Source organism: Larus michahellis, chromosome 3 (genome assembly GCF_964199755.1).
Source record: "Larus michahellis chromosome 3, bLarMic1.1, whole genome shotgun sequence".
In the NCBI taxonomy this organism is placed as follows: Eukaryota; Metazoa; Chordata; class Aves; order Charadriiformes; family Laridae; genus Larus; species Larus michahellis.
Window position 1 is genome coordinate 50,982,157 of NC_133898.1, and position 19,907 is coordinate 51,002,063.

General features: G+C 39.8%; 1 protein-coding gene across 4 annotated transcripts in view; it reads right to left on the reverse strand.

Annotated features, from left to right (window-relative positions):
- The window catches only part of DISC1 (DISC1 scaffold protein), a 199,433-nt gene that overhangs the window by 116,597 nt on the left and 62,929 nt on the right, over window positions 1-19,907 (reverse strand). For all 4 annotated transcript variants that reach the window (XM_074580118.1, XM_074580121.1, XM_074580119.1 and 1 more), the window contains 2 exons: window positions 18,204-18,333; window positions 14,028-14,263 (listed from right to left, as the gene is read on the reverse strand). In XM_074580118.1, the coding sequence (XP_074436219.1) occupies window positions 14,028-14,263; window positions 18,204-18,333 (366 nt within the window). The remainder of the gene's footprint in view (window positions 1-14,027; window positions 14,264-18,203; window positions 18,334-19,907) is intronic.

Below are 19,907 nucleotides of genomic sequence, written 5' to 3' on the forward strand. Positions count from 1 at the left end.
TGACAAGCTAATGACCTGCAAGAGAAACCAGGCAGTCAATACCAATTCATTCTACCGACAAAGGGCTTTAACAGCCGTGATCTGTTACATGTGACTTGAACCATAAATACTATTTTCTTTTACCACCACCCTGGAGCACCATATTTCATTTTAAGAGAGGTATTCTGTCTGCTTAAAACTTGCCTTACTTATTACTACCACGGAAAATGGCTTTATAAAGAGGTCCTTGGAATACTACTACATTCTTACCTGGGAAGACATCCATAGTTTTGACTCATTGCTATTCTTCTCTGGTAGAACAGCTAATCAAGAATTTGACTGCTCGTCCTCACAGTCTCTGCAATCTATTATAAGGACCATTTAGAAGTTACTTCTCAAATTCAATATAAGCTAACTCCATCACAGAGAAAACAAAGTTCTTGACCTAGCTGATGGCAGGACTGGAATAAGACAGGAATTCAATTAACGTGAATTTAACTGACTAAATGCAGGAAAAGAAAGGTTTTTAACACTTGCAGAACTGACAGCAATCTATACATTATGAGTAATTTCTTCATTCATGCAGATTGCCATGTAGGCCTATCATTTAAATGGCTTGCACTGGATTTACACACATGAGGATTCATAATGAGGAGAGAAGAAAAGAAATGGAATGGAGACTTACTACATCCTAAGGCCTCATTGTATAGACTCTAGACCAGAACAGGAAAGCAGGAGCTGAAGAATTATCCTTTCTGGATGACGAGTGAAACAATACTTTGACAAAACATGGACTTCAGCTAGAGAACTGCAGGAGGATGTGGGAATGCTGCGTATTCAGGAGCTGAGATTGACTTGGCACGTAGTAACAGACTATGGGAAAAATTTTAAGATCCAAAAACTTCAAGCAAGCCAGTACCTTTTAAGTTATCTCATTTTAGTGACCTTAAAGAAATATAGGTACTGAGTATGTTGAAATGTAATAACACAGTTAGAGCCTGCTGAGACGACAATGTTCATAATCAGGAACGGTGCACTGGCAAAATAAAGTAAACAAATTCAACGCAACAGGGGACAGAAGGAAGACCGTGAATCAACCAGTCTGGTTCACACATTCCTTGCCCTGTCACAGGCTTCCTACATGACTACAGAGGACATTAAATGTCATGATATAACAAATAATACTTAAAAAGCATTTTAAAGAATATTCTGAGAAGTTATGATTCACATGCAGGAATTGCAGATACTATGGAAGTGGCTTTGTTCAGAAGAGGGCCAAGTAGGCACAATACTGGGAAGAATGGCTTTCTACTAAAGGAAGGCACATTTCTCAACATCTTTCCTTCCACTTTGCTAGTATACTTCCCTTTGCATACCAGGCTATTGTGTATTTATGTTTTGCTTCCTAAGAAAATATTCAAAGAATGAAAACAGGCAAAAGGCAAGTCATGCTGTTCCCTACATTCAAGATATATAAATATACATACTGCATAAACAGAAACAGTTTCGGTATTAATGACAAAATATATGTACAGTGACCCTAGAAAAATGTAGTCGGAATGCAGTTTCCATAACTGCACAATAGAATATACCCCACACGTGGTACCAGAGCAAAATAAATAAATTCTGTACTGGAAACTCTTATTTTCATACAGAAACTAAGCAGCCATCTCTGATCTTTGCCTGAAGAGGCTGAAAGACAAGAGTGTGCCCTTTAACAGCAAATACTCTTCCTTACATTACTGTCATCTAAAAGATTCTTCTAGACACTCTTACTTCACTCCCTATCTCCACACCACAATAACACACACATTTTTGCTTAAGCAAAAAGCACTTACATTTCTTTAAAACTAAGCACAAATCAAAATAATTTAAAGTTACTCATACCTGAATTTCTAATTCAAGAGCAACGGCTTAGAAACCTACGCTCAGATCATATACATATAAGAAAGCATGATGGGCTGAACCCTCAGTTCATATGAATGTGCACTCCCTCCTAGATAAAATGATTATTAAAGGCTATCATATTGACTTTGCATAGCAAGGTTTTGGTAGCGGGGAGCTACAGGGGTGGCTTCTATGAGAAGCTGCTAGAAGCTTTCCCTATGGCCGATAGAGACAACACTAGCCAGCTCCAAGATGGACCTGTCACTGGCCAAGGCTGACCCAGCCAGCAACAGTGACAGTTCCTCCGTAAGAACATATTGAAGAGGGAGAAAAAAATCCTGCACAACTGCAGCCAGAGAGGAGTGAGAATATGTGAGAGCAACAACTCTGCGGACACCAAAGTCAGTGAAGAAGGAAGGGGAGGAGGTGCTCCGGGCAATGGAGCAGACATTCCCCTGAAGCCCCTGGTGAAGACCATGGTGACACAGGCTGTCCCCCTGCAGCCCATAGAAGTTAATTGTGGAGCAGATATCCACCTGCAGCCCACAGAGGACACCACACCACATCAGGTAGGAGAAGCCTCCCAAAGGAGGCTATGACCCTGTGGGAAGCCCACAATGAAGAAGGCTCCTGACAGTGGACCAGTGGAGAGAGGAGCCCATACTGGAGCGGGTTTGCTGGCAGGACTTCTGACACTGCAGGGGACCCATGCTGGAACAGTCTGTTCCACTACACCCCATGAAACAGACCCACGCTAGAGCGGTTCACGGAGAACTGCAGCCTGTGGTAAGGATTCACATTGGAGAAGTTTGTGGAGAGCTGTCTCCCATGCGAGGGATCCCACGCTGGAGCAGGGGAAGAGCGTGAGGAACGTTCCCCCTAAGGAAAAAGGAGCAGCACGGGAAACGCGTGATGGACTGACCACAACCTCCATTCCCCATTCCACTGTGCTGCTCAGGGGGAAGAGGTAAAGAATTCAAGAGTTAACTTGAGCCTGGGAAGAAGGGAGAGGTGGGGGGAAGGTATTTATAAGATTTGGTTTTATTTTTCATTAACCTACTCTGATTTGATTGGTAAGAAATTAAACTAATTTCCCCAAGTCGAGTCTGGTTTGCGCCCATGACAGTAACTGGTGAGTGATCACCCCACCTTATCTCAACCCATGAGCCTTTCGTTGTATTTTCTCTTCCCTGTCCAGTTGAGGAGGCGGAGCGACAGAGCAGATTTGGTGGGGCACCTGGCATCTAGCCAGGATCAACCCACCACAAGTATTTTCTTAACTATCAGCAAATTTAAACAGTTTACAGTATGGCTGAATTTGGCCCAGAGTAATGAGACTGCCTGCAAAAGATAACTTCATTCTAATGGTCACAGCCTGCAGAGAGCACAACTTTTCCAACTTTAAGTCTTCCAACGTGATTCCGTCTCTGATTCTGAAGTCACAAGAGGATGTACTCTCTTAGAAGATGAAAATATATAAACCAAGCCCTACACTTGTAATCTTGCTTTTAACAGCAAACAGAAGCTGACCTTCCAAAAAAGCCTTTGTCCAGTCCTTTGCAAAAGAAATCAGAAGTGCTACTCAGGGAACATTTGGTGTAAACATCTGCTACAGTCTACATCAAGGCAAGAATCCAACAAAAATCCACCAAAAATCTTAAGTCTAGGGACTTCACTGGGCCTTTAAGGAAGAAACCCACAATAGGAAATCAAATCAAACAATCAATAACCTTCTTGTACTTTTACGGTTCTTTTGAAGTGCGTACCTCAGAAAGCTTTGAAGACAAGTCAGAAAAAAAAAAAAGCTTTTGAACAAAACTTAATGTAACAAGAGACAGCTTTAAGCTAGACATGTAGAGCTAGGACTAAAAGAAAAATAAGAAAACGTACTTGTACCTAAAGTTTTCTTGAGTAAAATCAACAGATTCATTATTACAGATACCATGTGCAGTTTTTTTACCAGCACAATACCTACAAGGGTGTTGCTGGTCCTACACTTCTGCTCAATTAAGAACATTGCATTAAGCGCACTAAAGTGAAACAACACTTTTTGTTTTCTTTTTAAAGTCTTCCCCACAAAGTTCAATTCTACCTAATCAAGGAAGTCATTGTATAACAAGATTTTCATTTTACATGATCTGTTCATAAGCCTGGCTGGGCTACATATCTGGGTATTACCACACCAGGAAAGTAACTTTTCAGTCAAGCACATAAATTCCTTTTCATCATCATGCAATGATCCATGGGACTTTAAACAATGAGATTTTCACAGCACCATATCTCTGTGTTGGGAAGCAAAATCATGCTTTAAACATAAATTCAGGGTTTTCTAAATACACTCTGATTTTTCCCTAGATAATACAGCCCACAGAAACCTTATATAATATGACCGAGCTGGTTAAACAATGATAAAAAGGCAAAAATTCTGCTGAACTGATGTGGTGAAAATCCAATTTCTCTATCTAAACCTGTCAGTGCTCTTGAGGCATGGACTTTGACAGTAAATAGAAGGAGAGAAAAGTTGTGTTTAATTCATACTGAAAATGAAATTTGTGGCAGTTGCAAGGACCAGTCACCTGAATTAGGAGTAAAATGCAAAGCGTCACCTTGGAAAGCTTCCAACCTCAAAAATTAATCTGATCTGAGACAGAAATTATCAAGAGATATACTTTAAGGCACAGGAGCATTGAACCTTCGGCACGTTTCAATCTACAGAGGTCCCCAAGGAATATGAATGAGAACCCAAAATTATGCCCCTAGTTCTGAACCATCAGAGAGCTGATTTTGCTCCAGCAATTTGCTCTTTTTCTAGCTATCATTTGCAGAGCAGTATTTCTTCAATGTTGCTTTACATCGATGATTGCTTCAATACATGTGCTCCCCCACTCAGAATTTACCAAGAGGCAGAACCAGAACACTTTCCCAATGTCTTTGTATAACCTCAGCTTACCAATAAGGTTTCCCATTGACTCATGGGTTGCTCGGTGACTGCACTTGTCTTTGTCATTCTCGAAGAGTAATACCTATATGAAGTGGACTATAATAACTCATCAACCTGCCCAGAAGCTCTTACATACACAAGAACTCTAAACCAAAACAACCCTTATTTCCTGCAGTGTTCCCAGGCACTAACCCCAAGTGGGGGCTAGTGGGAGGCCTGCAGAAAAATCAGGGCGTTAGATAAGACTTCACAATTTTCTGTAAGAATGATTAATAAGATTTTTTTATTATTATTGCCTGCAATAGGAGGACTGAAGCAGCACCTCAGTTTGCATAGAGTGGTAGCTGGTTTTTTTAGATAAAATCACTCCAATGGAAACGACTTGTTCACAGTCACTTGAAGACGCTGCTGGCATCTTTAATGATGATTCCAAGCTGAATTTTCATTGCCATGCGTTGAGAAATCTTCTGGTCCTACAACACACCATTCAGACAGCTGAACTGGCTGTACGTTTCAACCAACCATTCGCACAGTACTGTATTTTCCACCACTCTTCTGCCAGCTGCTGCCACAGAGTGGCCGTGGGAGTTGTTGCTCCAGCTGCTACCCGAAACAGGAGCATCAGACTGAAAACAAAGGCACAATCAAAGAGCTATCTGCAGCAGCAGTTCATCGCATCCAAACACTTTCCTCAGATCTTCTGATGTGTCAAGGGATCCCCGTTCTTCTGCTACATCTGTCTGGAGTGCACAAAAACTAGAGCTTGCCCACAGCAGCTGCAATTATTCTCTTAAGAATAACATCCGTTGTACTGCACTGACTAAAAGGGTCTGTCCCTGGATATTGTTGTTAGCAATTTTTCTTTATTACATACAAACAAATTCAGTATTGATTGGGACAGCCGGTCATTTTTCCCTAAAGAGGAACAAATCTCATCATATGCATACCCAGAGGAATCAGCACATATGTGACCTGGACTTTATAGGCTGCCACATCCCACTGGACGCTGTTCAGGCAAGCAGGGGGAACCAGATGCTCAGCAGGAAAAAAACAGATTCCTCGTTACACTGCACACGTGGGTACTCAAGCGAGTGGTACTCATCTTTCTGCTGGGACTTTTTCCTTCCATAATGCTGCTTGGAAGGACAAAAAACTGCCTCTAAGATTGCTCAAAAATACTTCACATTGCTAGCAGTGGCTCTCTCCTCCAAGTTGGAAGACTTTCTTTCTCCTTTCCTTGCTGTTTTTCCACCTCCTCCTGTTCTTCCCAAGGAAGGCCAGCACCTACAGTGGGAGACGACTTTGCAGAAGCCCTTTTTCCTCCCTGCAACAGGGGTCCCCACTGGCCCTGGTGGGATCAGAGACACTATGAACTGCTGAGCCACAGGACAAGGGACTCTGCTCACGCACAGCCAACTCTTCCAAATTGCGTCAGGGGACTTCTTGATACTCTGGCAGCTCTTGTCTGGTGACTTGTTTGCACCTTTGCAGAAAACAAGGTGCAAGCTGAAGCACAGAGATTGTATGGCACACTGGGCTTTCAGTACAGAGTTTCTTCTAGAGTTGCTCCAATGAGTGAGACAAAAAAAACCCAGCCACTTCCCCAAGGAGTCTACCCTTCAACCCTGGACAGAGAACAAAGGAATGAAATTAATCCTAGGTAGACAAAAATGGAGAGGAAAACACACCTATCTATCTACAAAAAGAAAGCTGAGCCTCCTAATCAGTCAGATCACAAAGGAAGAGGCAGACCTCTTCTTTCACCTGTGACTTGTCTTAACCTTGTCTCACAAAAGTCTGCAGCCAACTTCTTTGAGAAAGTCAAGACAATGGCCGCCTAAAAACACAAACCCAGCCATGGGACCAGCAGAAAATGAGAAAATCCTATTATCAAAGCTCAGGCTGGGTTATGACATTTGAAACAAAATTTGGCATTTCCCTCAAAAAGTCCCTTGTGGCAGAGGAAGATGGCTGTGCAGCCAGTTGCTCCAAGGGCAGGAGATCTGGGGAATTTCCAGGGCAGAGTCCTCCCCAGGTGCTGAGGAACTTCCTCTCTGGCTCTGCTCCTCTGCTGCGAGCCCACTGCTGCAGGTTTTGTGAAGCTGTAGTGTGCAGAATAAAATGGATCAATAGATCATTAAACAAAAGAACTACAATTAAAAAAATAGGGCACCATACCGTCTTCTTTATACATGCTATAGAAGCAACAGTGGTATTGGCTATATTTTAAGAACCCCATAACTGTGTTTTGGTTCATCTCATGTAGCATAGACAGAGGCATATTTCCTACCACAGAGCACAGTTTTAAAATTCTTGTGTTGAGCTTTAAAATAAATAAATAAATAAAATCAGAGCAGCATGAAAGGACCCTAAGTCAAGGGAGTAAGGCAAATACTCAGAGTGACCTGTGCATCGTCCTCATGTCATGGATGATTCATCACGGAAATTAAGTCAACACAAACAGGCCTGGCAGGGAAGAGCAGCTGTCAGAAGCCTTGAAGATGTCCATTCCCAGAGCTTATGACTGGGACAGAAAGTGAACAACAGGGAGAGCAGTTTCTGGGGCTGTGCAGCACTTCTTCACATGGTGTATTTCATATGCAAACACTGTTTTTTCAATTCCTACAGACCTGCAAAGCTAAAATAACAGAACTAGTGAGGTGCCCGAGAGCTCTCTCTTCTTCACTCCTATTATTTGGTGATGAAGCCCTAGATGTGGTGACCACTATACAATTGGCCTGTTTTGTCTGCTCCTCTGACAGCTCAAGACATTTATTTCGTAATGCATATTTATAAGAGGGAAACCAAAGGGAAAAGCTCTCTTCTCTCACTTATCTATTTTACTTATTCGCATTCCTTTTTAATAACTTCCGTTCCCTGGACTTCTGATATTTTACAGCAATACCATGTGGACAGATAGTGTGGTCTGGGCGTGAGAGGGAGCACATTTTTAAGAAGGGGAAAAAAAAGAAAGATTGCCATAAAAAGCAGGGAACAGTACAGAGGAAGGAACCCAGAAGCTTTATCCTCTCACACAGCACAGGAGCAAGAATCTTACATAGATCAAACACATACACATACACAGGCTTACACCACCATCGGTGAAATATAACTACCTGGGAATGCAAGTGGCTATCAGGTAGTGACAACTGACCGCAGGAGGGGGAAAGCCTTTCTGCCAAGGGAGCACCCCAGGTTCGCACACATCCTCCCAGGGCAGAGACACGATGATGCAAGCATGTGAAAAATCACTCGCCAAGTGAAAGACCCGAAAGTAAACTAAGTTGCATAAGAAGGTGAAAGCAACAGTGACTTGCTGAAAACAGCTCCATGTATGCTCAGTCACAGAAGCAGCTAAAACCTCCCAGCACCAAATTAGGCCAGAAGAAGTTACATAGAAGATGCAATGTGCTTAGAGGTTCTACTAAACTTTCCGGGTTTGCATGGTCCCACTCCTAACACAGTACAGGAGTCTCTCCTGAAAAATATTCAGGAAGATTTTTTTTTTTAAAAAAGTTTAGATTATTTTGCCTCTAACTTACCTACCAACATCACTTCCTACTTGTAATTAAACCCTAGTAAGGTTGTGAAATCAGGAGAAAGTGCAGAAAACAAGAAAGCTCCAAACAACCCAAAAATCCAGTAAGCAAACCCAGAAATAAAGACTCTGACAGTATCGGGCGTTAAAAGCACAATTCAGTTCTCAGCTGTCCCACACGCAGGCCCCGCAAACAGTCAGGAACATCAGCAGCCTGTGCACTGTTAAAGAAACTTTTTGATGCCATAAAGCCATTTCATCCCTCTGCTCTTTGTATTTGTGCTACCCTTCTGTTCCCAGGCGACATTTTTAATATGTATGCATTTTCACAGAAATAGCCAAAGAAAACCTCAAACCACATATTTAAAAAGGACTATCCTGGTGAGACTGCATGTTATCTAGCAAACAACAGATATCTTTTTGAAAGCACAGGGTGCAATTTGTTTTGCTTCTTCTAAATATAATTCTTTAAAGCTAAGATTTTTGTTGAAAGGCTGATGTGAATAAATATGGCTGCATTCAGACTTCTCCAGTAATTTCACGTAGCTTGCTAACCTCTAATTTGACTAGAAATTTCATGTAGACACACACTTTGAAGAACAATAAAACGTGTACAAATCCGCCTCTCCTAACAACAGTCCATGACAGCCCATTCTGAACGGCACTTTAGCTAAATTAATAAGAGAAACTGTGTATAAGCCTTTTATTCCAACTTTTCTCAAGTAAATCAACTTCTCTTAAAAATCCACCTTTTTTTGGCTTTATCAGGCTTTGGCCTCAACTGAAGTTGCTGAATGCTTTGAGTATATTCCAACTAATAAGGTTTTCAACCCCCTGAGCATTTGTATTTCACTTTGAATTAATCTTTGTCAGATAAGCTCCAGGCATCACTAAAGAAGAGTGAACTGGTTGCATAAAACTTCAAGTTCAGCTCCTTGCGCCACTGGCCATGACAGTGCTATAATAACTAATATACAGAATAGAGAATTTCCCTATCTTATCCACATCCACTGTGGAGCAAATTCCTACTAATTAAAAATAGTTCCATGGGAAAGGTGGAAGAAGAGGTGGAGTATTCAAATATTTTGAAAGATATTTAATTGAATTTCTTTCTTTCAGCCAGCATTCAGTGCACAGACAATAGTCCAGATGGAACTGTGCAATTTATTTTAAGGATGACATGCTGTACAGTCACATGCATCTGTAGATATGGATAAAACCAAAAGAGAAAGTGCTAAGTGAAGATAAATATGAACAGAAGTATAACAGACTTCCTCAGTTTTCATCGTGAAATGAAAAGAATCAAAAAAAAGGAAACAACAGGTACTAAAAAGAGTAAGTCAAATAATTAACATGATCTTACTTTATCATTAAATTCAAGTTACACTACTTAAAAATATATATTTCTGAAATGGTGTCCTCCTCAGTAGAGGATACGGGAATTATATATTATGCTACCCTTTGCAATCTCCAGGAGAAAGTACTTCACACTGAAACACTCAGACCTATTTTCCTCCGATTTCCAGTATGTCGTCTTTAGTTAAAACACAGACACGTGTCATGGTGCACACAACACTAGCTGCTCCCACCACACATCTCCACACAACCCCACACAAGCAAACTGAGCTTCTGTACCGCAATTTCCTTGTTTTATAATAATGATTACACCCTTTAGTTTACCAAGGGCAATTAGGCCTGTCTGGATGAGCAAAACAACCACATTCTGTGGTCTCAACCTCCATGAGAATCCCTGTCAAAACACAAGCTAACGTATTTGTTTGCACATTAACTGGCCAGGTTTTAACCTTGGCTTCTACCAGCCCTCCAGAAAGGGCCCAGGGTAACGTGTCTAACATTTCTCAATTCTTCAGACTCAAAAGCATGCTGACAAAGGCTTTTTGTTTTCAAAAAGTCCACCAGGTACTGAAGATAAACAAGACAAAGCAAAGAATTATTAATCTTCCTGAATATAACAATGTTTGACAAGAAAAATAAGCTTAGAAACAATGCTCAGCCCAAAGTTACATTGACTTGCTCTCTTGCTTCTGCATGCTTCTATCTGGGCAATTATTCTTCATTTAAGATGTTCTCTCGCATTCCCTGAAGTTTGCTTTAATAAGTTGCTATTTAATAGCATTTAGACCAAGAAAATCAAAATAATTTGTATCTTATAGTGAGCTGCAAGCCACTCAATATGATTTATTATAGCACAGATTGTCTTAAGAGATGCTTCACATCAGCCCTGTATTATTGCAGTGCACAATGCAATTCATGTACTCAACAAATAATTATGCAAAAGCACATTATAGCAGTACTTTACTGACTGGCACAATGCATTTAGAATAAACACATAGTATCTTACAAACCAATACCCAGGAGCTTGCCATTTACAGCCCATCAATACTGAACGACTTTCTACATAAGTACTGATGCTTAGTATAGGTGCATGAATAATAGCTTTATTTCTCACACAGATAGCCGTAAGTTTATAAGACTTTAACTTTTTTTTTCCCTCTGCAATGATTCATAAAATAAAGCATACATTTCCAGAAAAGTGTCTTTCACATTAAATATCCCAAGACTTTGGAATTTAAAACTAATATGCTGAATTGGTTTTGTCAAGTATTTTAATCTGTTTAATCTCTTTAATATACATTTGCCTTTCACAAGAGGTACAGATTTAGGATAAGCCAATGCAAGTTGCAATGAGGGAAATTCTGGCTAGGTAGGAGACAAAAAAGTTCACAGCAATGGTGGTGAAATGCAGGATGCCTAGCAACGCTGCAAAATCTCCATCCTTGGAGATATGAAAAACTCAGACAGATGGGGCAGCCTGATGGGGCAACCTGATCTCTTTTGGAAACTGTGGCCCTGCTTTGAGCAGGGGTTTGACAACATGACCTCCTAAATTATTCTATGACAGCGTAGGAGATGCCCATAGGCACAGGGGAAGTATATCCACACCAGATGTCTTACTACCTGCATGCTGCTTTTGCATCTTACAGAAAGAGAGAACAGAACACTATGGGATGCAGGCATAAGATCACCGTGCTTGCGGTATGATGGACCGCACAGCTTCAAATGGCAGACACCCATCACTTTGTTCAGTTTAAAAGTGAAGCCTAAGTCTCACTGTTAACCACAACTGTTGTAGGAGCATATTTTTCCCCCCAGTCCTTCTGGATATCTATAGCCTGCCCTGAAAGCAAGAAGTGTCAGAGAACCCATGCTGGAAATAAGCCTGCTGACCATCATGCAAACGCAGCTCTGGGATGCCTTCAGCCACCTAAAGTAGCAAGTGGTTTGAGGCAAGAGATTTGAGAACCAAAGGCAAGGAAGGGGCCACACGATAAAGTCAAGCAGTTGAATCAACATTGCTGGACTGGAGATTTCAGTCTGTGCTCCCAAGGCAGTCTGTGCTTTTTTCAATAGAGCAGCAGGCACAGCATATACAACACTTAGGCGGATTTTGAATGGACTTTACTAGACCAAGAAGCCACATCATGTAAAGAAAACACCTACAAGGTGTTTTTTAATTCAGAGAGAACCAGCAGCTCCTGCAGAGAGGAAAGAAGCTGATGAATAGGCAGTGAGTAGTCCCTTGCTTCTTTGAAAGACTGCATCAGGCAGGTTGTCACACGTTCCTATCAGCTCACTTTGCTTTTAAGTTGTGAAGAAAAAAAAAAAATAATCTAGCACTTCATCAATGGACAGTTGCCAACTCCCTCAACAACTAGGACCACCAGGTCTCTCTCTCATCTCAGCTGAGTGCTATAACCATTAATCCTCTCCACTCTCACTCTCCCAGAGTCAGACCTCCTCTTGCCTGTTAGCCTTCTGGCCTTTTACAAGATTTCAGCTTTTGCATTCCTGGATACAGTAAGGCCCAGCTTAAGAACTGCGATGGAGCACACTCCCTGCCAGGACACTGAAATCCTTGGCAGGTAAGAGCTCACTCTGAGGCTGTAGGTTCAGATCCAGGCAGGCTGCAGAAGACGTAAACGCAGAGCTTCCATATCCTGAACCAAGGACTCTCGCCTCCATGTGACCATGCCATAGGCAGGCATCTACATCATTGCTATTAGTTCTGGTCAGAAAAGGCTATGGAGTTTGACAAGAGCACACAGCTGTAACATGACATGGGAGATTTAAACTGCTCCTGAAGGCTGTCACAGACGCCCACCTAAGTGTGCTTACTTGTGCAGCCCAAACTAGCATTTATCTGTCCCCACCTGCGATAGGGAACTCCAGCTATCATGAAGAGAGCAGAAGAACCTGACCATTGGCCCTAGCGACACAAAGGTGAACAACAAACAAAACTAAAGAGAAAACTTCCATCTTTTAAAAATGAACAGAAAGGAAAGAAATTAATTATAACTCTTCATTAAAGTTCTGAACCCCTTTCAAATAATGAATAATGTATTCCCTCAAGTGATTGTGCTATTCATGGTGGTGGTGAGTGAAGAACTCGGAACAAGTTCCTCCTGAGCCAGTACTATTTTAACTTATCTTTAAATAATTTCCCAAAGAGTTAAGTGCAACTCAAATACTGCATCAGCAATGTGATAGAAAAAAAATCTGAATATTCTTTCACAAGTAAATCCAAAACTAAGAGAAAACTCAAATCAAAGCACGGGTTCTCAGACAGACTGCTTGAGACCTTTTATCCCTCAATCTCAGAAATACAGGTCTAAGATACTATTAAAACAAATTAAAATTAATGCAAGAAACTATTTCCCATAACCTAATTTAAAATTTTAAACAAACCTCGAAGGAGAGGAATATGTCCTCTATGAAATGTTCTGCTGACTTTAAAAAAAAAGAAAAATGTATAAAGTGGCACACACAAGCAGCAATTTCTCATGAATGCTAATATAACCAAACTAAATCCAATAAACATGAAGGGAGAAAAAAAAATGCAAGCAACATAGTTACTGCTTATCTGGAAGAAATGCAAGTTAGGATAAACAGGAATTTTATTTTGTCCTGGCGACAAAGCAGCAGTAACACTTTCAAAGTTCCATCACCACCATCCCATTGACTGACAGTACAGTTTAGGCCCTGAAGTGCTTCTATTGCTTTTGTAAATAAAGATGAGGTTTCCAAAAGATTATCAAGAGTAGCTACTTTTCCATTTAAAAGAACCACACACTGTGGATTTAACTGTAGCTGTCCCAGAAGTATTCCTGCTGCATCCCTTCCCCCACTACCTCACGTCCACTGTCTGAGCCTAACACTCATAACATCAGACTTTATTATGATTGGAAGTTCAGTGAAGCATCTTTAATATTTATTTGGATAGTGCCTAGTACACACTTTCAGGCTGTGAGAAATATGTTGTAATTACTGCGTCACCAAGCTGGGGAAAAATTCCACTGGTTAACAAGAAATAGTTTAAACTGATGATAAGTATTATCAGTTGATGGATACGTATGCTTTCTGTAGGTGGCTATTTACCATAAAAACATAAGTGCAAGACCTTCAAATAACTGCAAAGTCTTCCTTCCTAAGGAAATATATTCATATTAGAACTTTGACATCTGTTCTTAGAAAAATTTTAAAGTGTCTGAATCCAGCTAACTATCTGGCACAATTATGAAGAAAAAACTGACAGCCAATTCAACAGTACATTGGGAAGATACAAGACTCTACATCACTGGCAACACATCAAAATTTAAATACCTCTTTATTGTCCCTGGAAGATCCAGACTGAATGGAATTTGATAGGAGGATGCTAAAGTGTCATCCACAGCCTTGCTTATTTCCTGGAGTTCTTTCAAAGAAACACAGCCAAGTAAAACAGTCAGTTCACAGTCTTGTGACTGAATAAGCCTATCATGCTCTTCAATTTCTCTTCTTAGCTGTTGATCTTTTGCTTCTAATAGGGCCAGTCTTGCTCGAAGGTCTTCAATTTCTTTCTGCACACAACAGAAACCTGAGTTTAGTACGAACCCTGTAAAAGAAACCCCTCTGCCCCTAGAAAAATGCAATACCAGTCTCAGAAGTAGCATGAATTAAGGTTGTCCAATTTAGCCCAACATTAAATGAGAAGACAGTCTTTTGTTGACAGAAAAAAAAAAAATCTTATGTCTGTTTTATTTAGAAACTCTAGTACTTCTATAACCTGAAATTCCCCACCTCCATTTCAACACCAAATTCCAGGCTCCTCTTCCAAAACCAACTGCCAGTCACCTTTTACTTTTAAAATACACAGGTATTTCCCAAGTTTAAAACCTCCCCAAAAAACCCTCAAAATCTCAGTTCAACCATGACAACAGAACCTTGCTACAGACTGATAGTTAAAGTGATCAACCACGTATCTGTCCTGCAGAACATCCCTGCAACGGTTCCTCCTCCAGGCTTCCAATCCAACATCAGACACAGGATGCAAGTGGTGATTCACTGACTGTCTGACCCATACTTTTTGTTATTAATATTTAATTTTAATTAAAAGCACAAAATCGCTCCCTTCACTTAAAATTACCATAGCTTAAACCTCAGTTGCACTCATCTTGCCAGAAGTTCAAACCCTGTGCATTATGATACTGATGTTTCTTGCAAGAGCGCTTTCTAATTTTTCCTTGAAAACCCAACAGTTATCTTGCACCCAAAGAAGGAGCACTTCATGGAAGAGTCTGAGTTGCTGAGTTAATAAAGTTATTTAATATAGGGCCCTTGGCTCATTTGTCCCAGAATTTGAAAAGTGAGTTTAAAAAGAGAAAAAAAGAGAAAAAAAAAATCAAAGGAGGACTACTTGCTATCAAAGTAGTTGAATGCCATACTGGAAAATTTTATTCTATTCCTACATTTCTTAGAGGAAACTTTCCAAGGCACTTAAACTATTATCTCAATACACAGCCACAGATTGAACGTTCACCATTTTCCATACAACCAAGAGAAATCTCTGAAGTGCTATCTGTAGACTCTCAATAGGAATCAAAGCTCGTAATTCCATGCTCTGACCATATTCAATTCCGCTATAATGAAAAATGGGAAAAAAAAAAAACAACCAAAAAACCTTTTTCAGGTAAAAAACTAGGCATTACAAAACTGACATTAGAAACGACCATATAGCTTTTTATGGCAATTCACTTCTTTGTTCTCTATGTGTAAAATGGCAATAAGAACATCTCTTCACCCAAAGTGATGTTACGGAGATAAAACTAAGTGGTTTTGAATCACTCAGATGCCATGTTGATTAATGCTGTAAAACAAGCCTATTCACAAATTAATAAATCTGCATCCAAAAGAGCGTTTGAGTGGCATACAGTAAAAGCATTCTGGGGCCGAATACCGAGTAATGAAGATAAAATACCATTCTGAATATCTGAACAAGTACTTTCCATCTTCAGCAATGTATGAGGCAGGGATCCAGGAAAAAAAAGGCATGCTTATATAATTAAAGACTCTCATAAAACAGACATACTATGCAGTGATAACTGACTTTGGCATTTCTTTCCTTTTGAGTGCTTCACTTTGAAACCTTAACATTCTTTTAATGTTTTTAATGTAATCTAAGTGAAGTTTAGTTCACTAATGCTCATTTTGTCCACAAACATACTTTCAGATTTGCTGCACTACAACAAGCTCCCCGAGTATCACTTTAAACAAGAAGAAACAGTCGTTGCATGTTAAAAGGTTGACTGGCTCAAAAATTTCAACTTATTAGTGCCGCACACTAGATTCATCAATTATTTTCGTCCTTTTTCAGTTTCAGATTTAGCGACAAGAGAACAGAGTGGCCCATGTTTCAACCCACAGGCATTCGTCAAGGACAGTAAGGTCAGCACGCCAAAAACATCAGTTTTGTTTCTTTCAGTCTCAAATTAGGCTTTTAGTGCGCACAAAGGACAATTCTGTCTCTGTGTTACTGGTTTGGGAATGCTGCCAAAATCTTAATAGGCTCTACTTAATACAAAGACCTTCATATTCTGTGAAAATGTAGTAATTGCAATCACTGCAATAAGCAACCTACATAGGAACGGAAAGGCAGATGAACAGAATTTGGTTTTACAGACATACTTTTAGTACTGAAATATTTTTACAATGTAAATAGGTACCAGAAGCACATAATCTGCATTCACAGAGAGAAAGCCATTCTGCTCAGGAGAAGTTCACAGGCATTCTTGGGAGAATGGAAATTTTAGTCACTAAACTGGAATTCTCCTGTGTTCTTTTCCAGCAATGCCAAGAAGCCTTTAATGTGCTCGCGGTCAGCCTCCAGGGCAGATAAAAAGGACTTAAAGTCTCAGCATGGAGCAGCAGACGATGTTCATCTCACTAAACGTAAGTTGGAGTTTTACTTTGTGGATTTGAATTTAAACTAAAATTTCTAACACAACAGCTAATCAGTACTGGTTGTAAACCTCCAGCTTCACTTATGGGCTGGTGTTCTCTATGAAGTACAGATTGCAGTAGAAACATCAATATATAAATTTTAAATACTACCACAGGCTCTCAAATCCCTGAAGACAAATGCAGAACCAACAGGAGAGAGGGCAGAGGGAAAAGGAAAGTAAAGTAGGGCTGAGGAAAAAGAAAAAATAATAATGATGATTTCAGATCATGTCAGATTTTGGGCAGAAGCAATCCTTAAGAGATGCTGGGAGCCAAACATCACAGGTCAGCCTTCTCCAGAATCTGGAGTTCATGCTAATTTTGATCAAATGCTCCTAAATAGGATGCCTTTAAAACGATGTGGCTAATCTGTCCCTAGTATAACTACATAGGAATAAAGATTCACCTGGAACAAGTATAAAAACATTAGCTAGCATGGAGTCTTAAGTACAGCAGTTTTCAGCTGAATATCTTGAGGTGGCTGGCTGAATGTCTAGATCACCAAAAATAGTTTTCTGATAATGTCGAACTAGACTACGTCTCCTCTTATATATTGATGAAATAAATCCAAAGAATACAAAAGGTGATGACTAGGATGAAAACAACACTTAATTTAAGTAAAATTTTGCAATGGCCATCTAAGATGCTTTTCTCCGTTTCTTTCTGATTTTTATGTATATATATTTTAATTTTTTTTCTTTTTTATGCGTATACACTCAGAGGATTATACTATAAGATCCACCAAAGGGAGAAAAGTATCGAAAATAATGAGATTTCAAAACAAGAAAACAGAAAAAAAGAAAACTAGACTTATTAGCTCTCTAAGATGTCACATTGCCGAGTGTGATCACCAAGTTTAAAAGGAGACAGATTAAAGACTTGTACTAGACAGTAAACTAAGATTTTTGAAGGCCAGTGAAAAGAAAGAGCTAAATTTTGCCTAAAAGGCTTGTAGATTTAAAATTGGACAGCAGCCATTTTAAAAACCTTCCCTTTGCCAAATTACCACGTTGTGACATCACGTGTCAGTGCAAAGTTATTGCTGGCAAATGCCAACTGCTCCGTGATGATTCCTTCATCCTTATGAAATGCATCAATCATATTTCAGGAACAAAAGCTGGTAAATCATGTATTTATAGTCAATTCTAACCAGAAATGGATGAAAGATTGCTTCATTCAAAACTTTTTGTCTTTGAATAAAAACTTCTGAAGATCAGTGAAATATTAAAATGGCAAATTAGAACATAAAGAGCACACTTAAAAAGATAATGAGTAAAGTTAAAGCACGCACACAAACCACCGAGCCTTCCAGTTCTGCTTCTCTGTAATGAGATTAACACAACTCCTGTGGCTGCCATCTCCAATCATCACTTAGATTATCAACTGGACTACAGCCAAGGCTCTAATTGCTGCACAGAAGCAAAGTCACTATTACAATAAATTTATTTAATTCTGTGTGACAGCTTACAAGCTTTTCCCACACAGCACTGATTCTTACAGACAACTTTGCAGTCCCGTTACCTGTAACCATTTCTTTTCTTGAAAAAGTTGGTTTCGTCTTGTGGCCGAAACCTGCATCCTCTCCTCGTAAGTGGATCTCAAAAGTTTATATTCATTTTCATGCCAAAGCTGGGTTCCTTCATGTCTAATCCTTTGAAGAAAAGTGACAAAAACTAAAAATTAAGCTGAGTATCACTATCTCAAAAATTAAGTAGATCAGAATGCTACATGTTACTTTCAAAGTCATAACATCCCATCACCAGAATGATTACATCTTAAACACATACAGTTAGAGAACAAGAGATTTTTCCTTGGCATATCTTCCTTATTATCTCAAACATTTACACTGTTTTTACAACACGTTGAAGGAGGAAAAAGGAAAACTTGTATAGCTTCAGGCTTCCCCCAGCTTTTTCATATTTCAGAAATTTATCCATCGCTGCCTTGAAAGAGACAAAACTAAGGCATGTAATTTCTATCAATACAGAGAAAACTCTCTTAGACAGAAGTTTAGAAACTTGCCAAAGCCATTTTTGCAGCTTCTGTCAGCTTTTGGAGACTACATTAGAGATCATCTGGAGTGTTTGCTCCACAATGCCAAGTTTTACTCCTCTATGGCACAGTGAGTTCTTTCAAAATCGCAGTCAGTGGGATTCCTCACAGTGGTCGGTACAGCCCTCAGCTGCAAATCTTTGCATGATTGGACCCCAAGGTAATCAGTGCATTACATTAAGACTCAAGTCTATAATCAGCCTCTCAAAATGCACCTGCAAACAATGCAAACCTATTTTGTCTTGCATGTTCCTGCATAAGGGCATGAGTGCTTGCAAAGCCAACTGCATTCCTATGCCCATCTCCAGACTCAAGTGTGTACATTTCCACACAAAGGGTACAGATGCATTTCAATATTTTGCTTTAAACAAAAAAAATACCGTCTCAAACAAAGAAAACATTTGAAACATGTTTTCCCATTGTAATCTTACAAAGCAAATACAGCCATGCCACATACAAAACACGCATCACTAGTCTGGTTTAAGCATGATTAATCACACAATTATGATCTCCGTGCACAGCCGTTTAACAAGTGTGTAGCACAAGAGGTTCCTGTCTCTTGTGCAGGACTGTCAGAAAATACACATGCTTTACTCTCTTCTCTATGGGCTGAAGAATGTACTGAAAAAGCAAAACAAAACCCTGGCACTAAAATAAATGGCATTAATACTTAAACAAAATACACACAATTACAGTGTAACTGTTTTTCTGTAATAACAAAATAGATCCAAGAAATACCCATATTGTGAGGTGCTAGGCCATCACTGTGTATGTGCCTTACAATCGTTATAGATTGCTGTGGCTCCAACCAAACACACTTCGCAGCAGCTCCGAAGCCACCTTCTTTTAGTAAGGACTACATCTTTCTGAGGGCTGTATGCAATAGAAATTTATGATTGGCTCGTCAAAATTCAGGAAACATTCAACAATAAACATAGGTTATTATCAGAATCTCCTTGGAAATCCCATGTACACTGAGGAAACAGATCTCTCTGATCTCACCAAACCCGAGTGATTGCACGAACACAGCATTGTTCCCAAGCTAAACATAACCAAACCTGGCTCATACCACCAATATCCTGTGTCAACACTGAATGCATTCACCTATAAACTCATCCCATAATTTAACCAAGTAAAACAAAACCAGAGCATGAATGTCAGTCTCACATATTG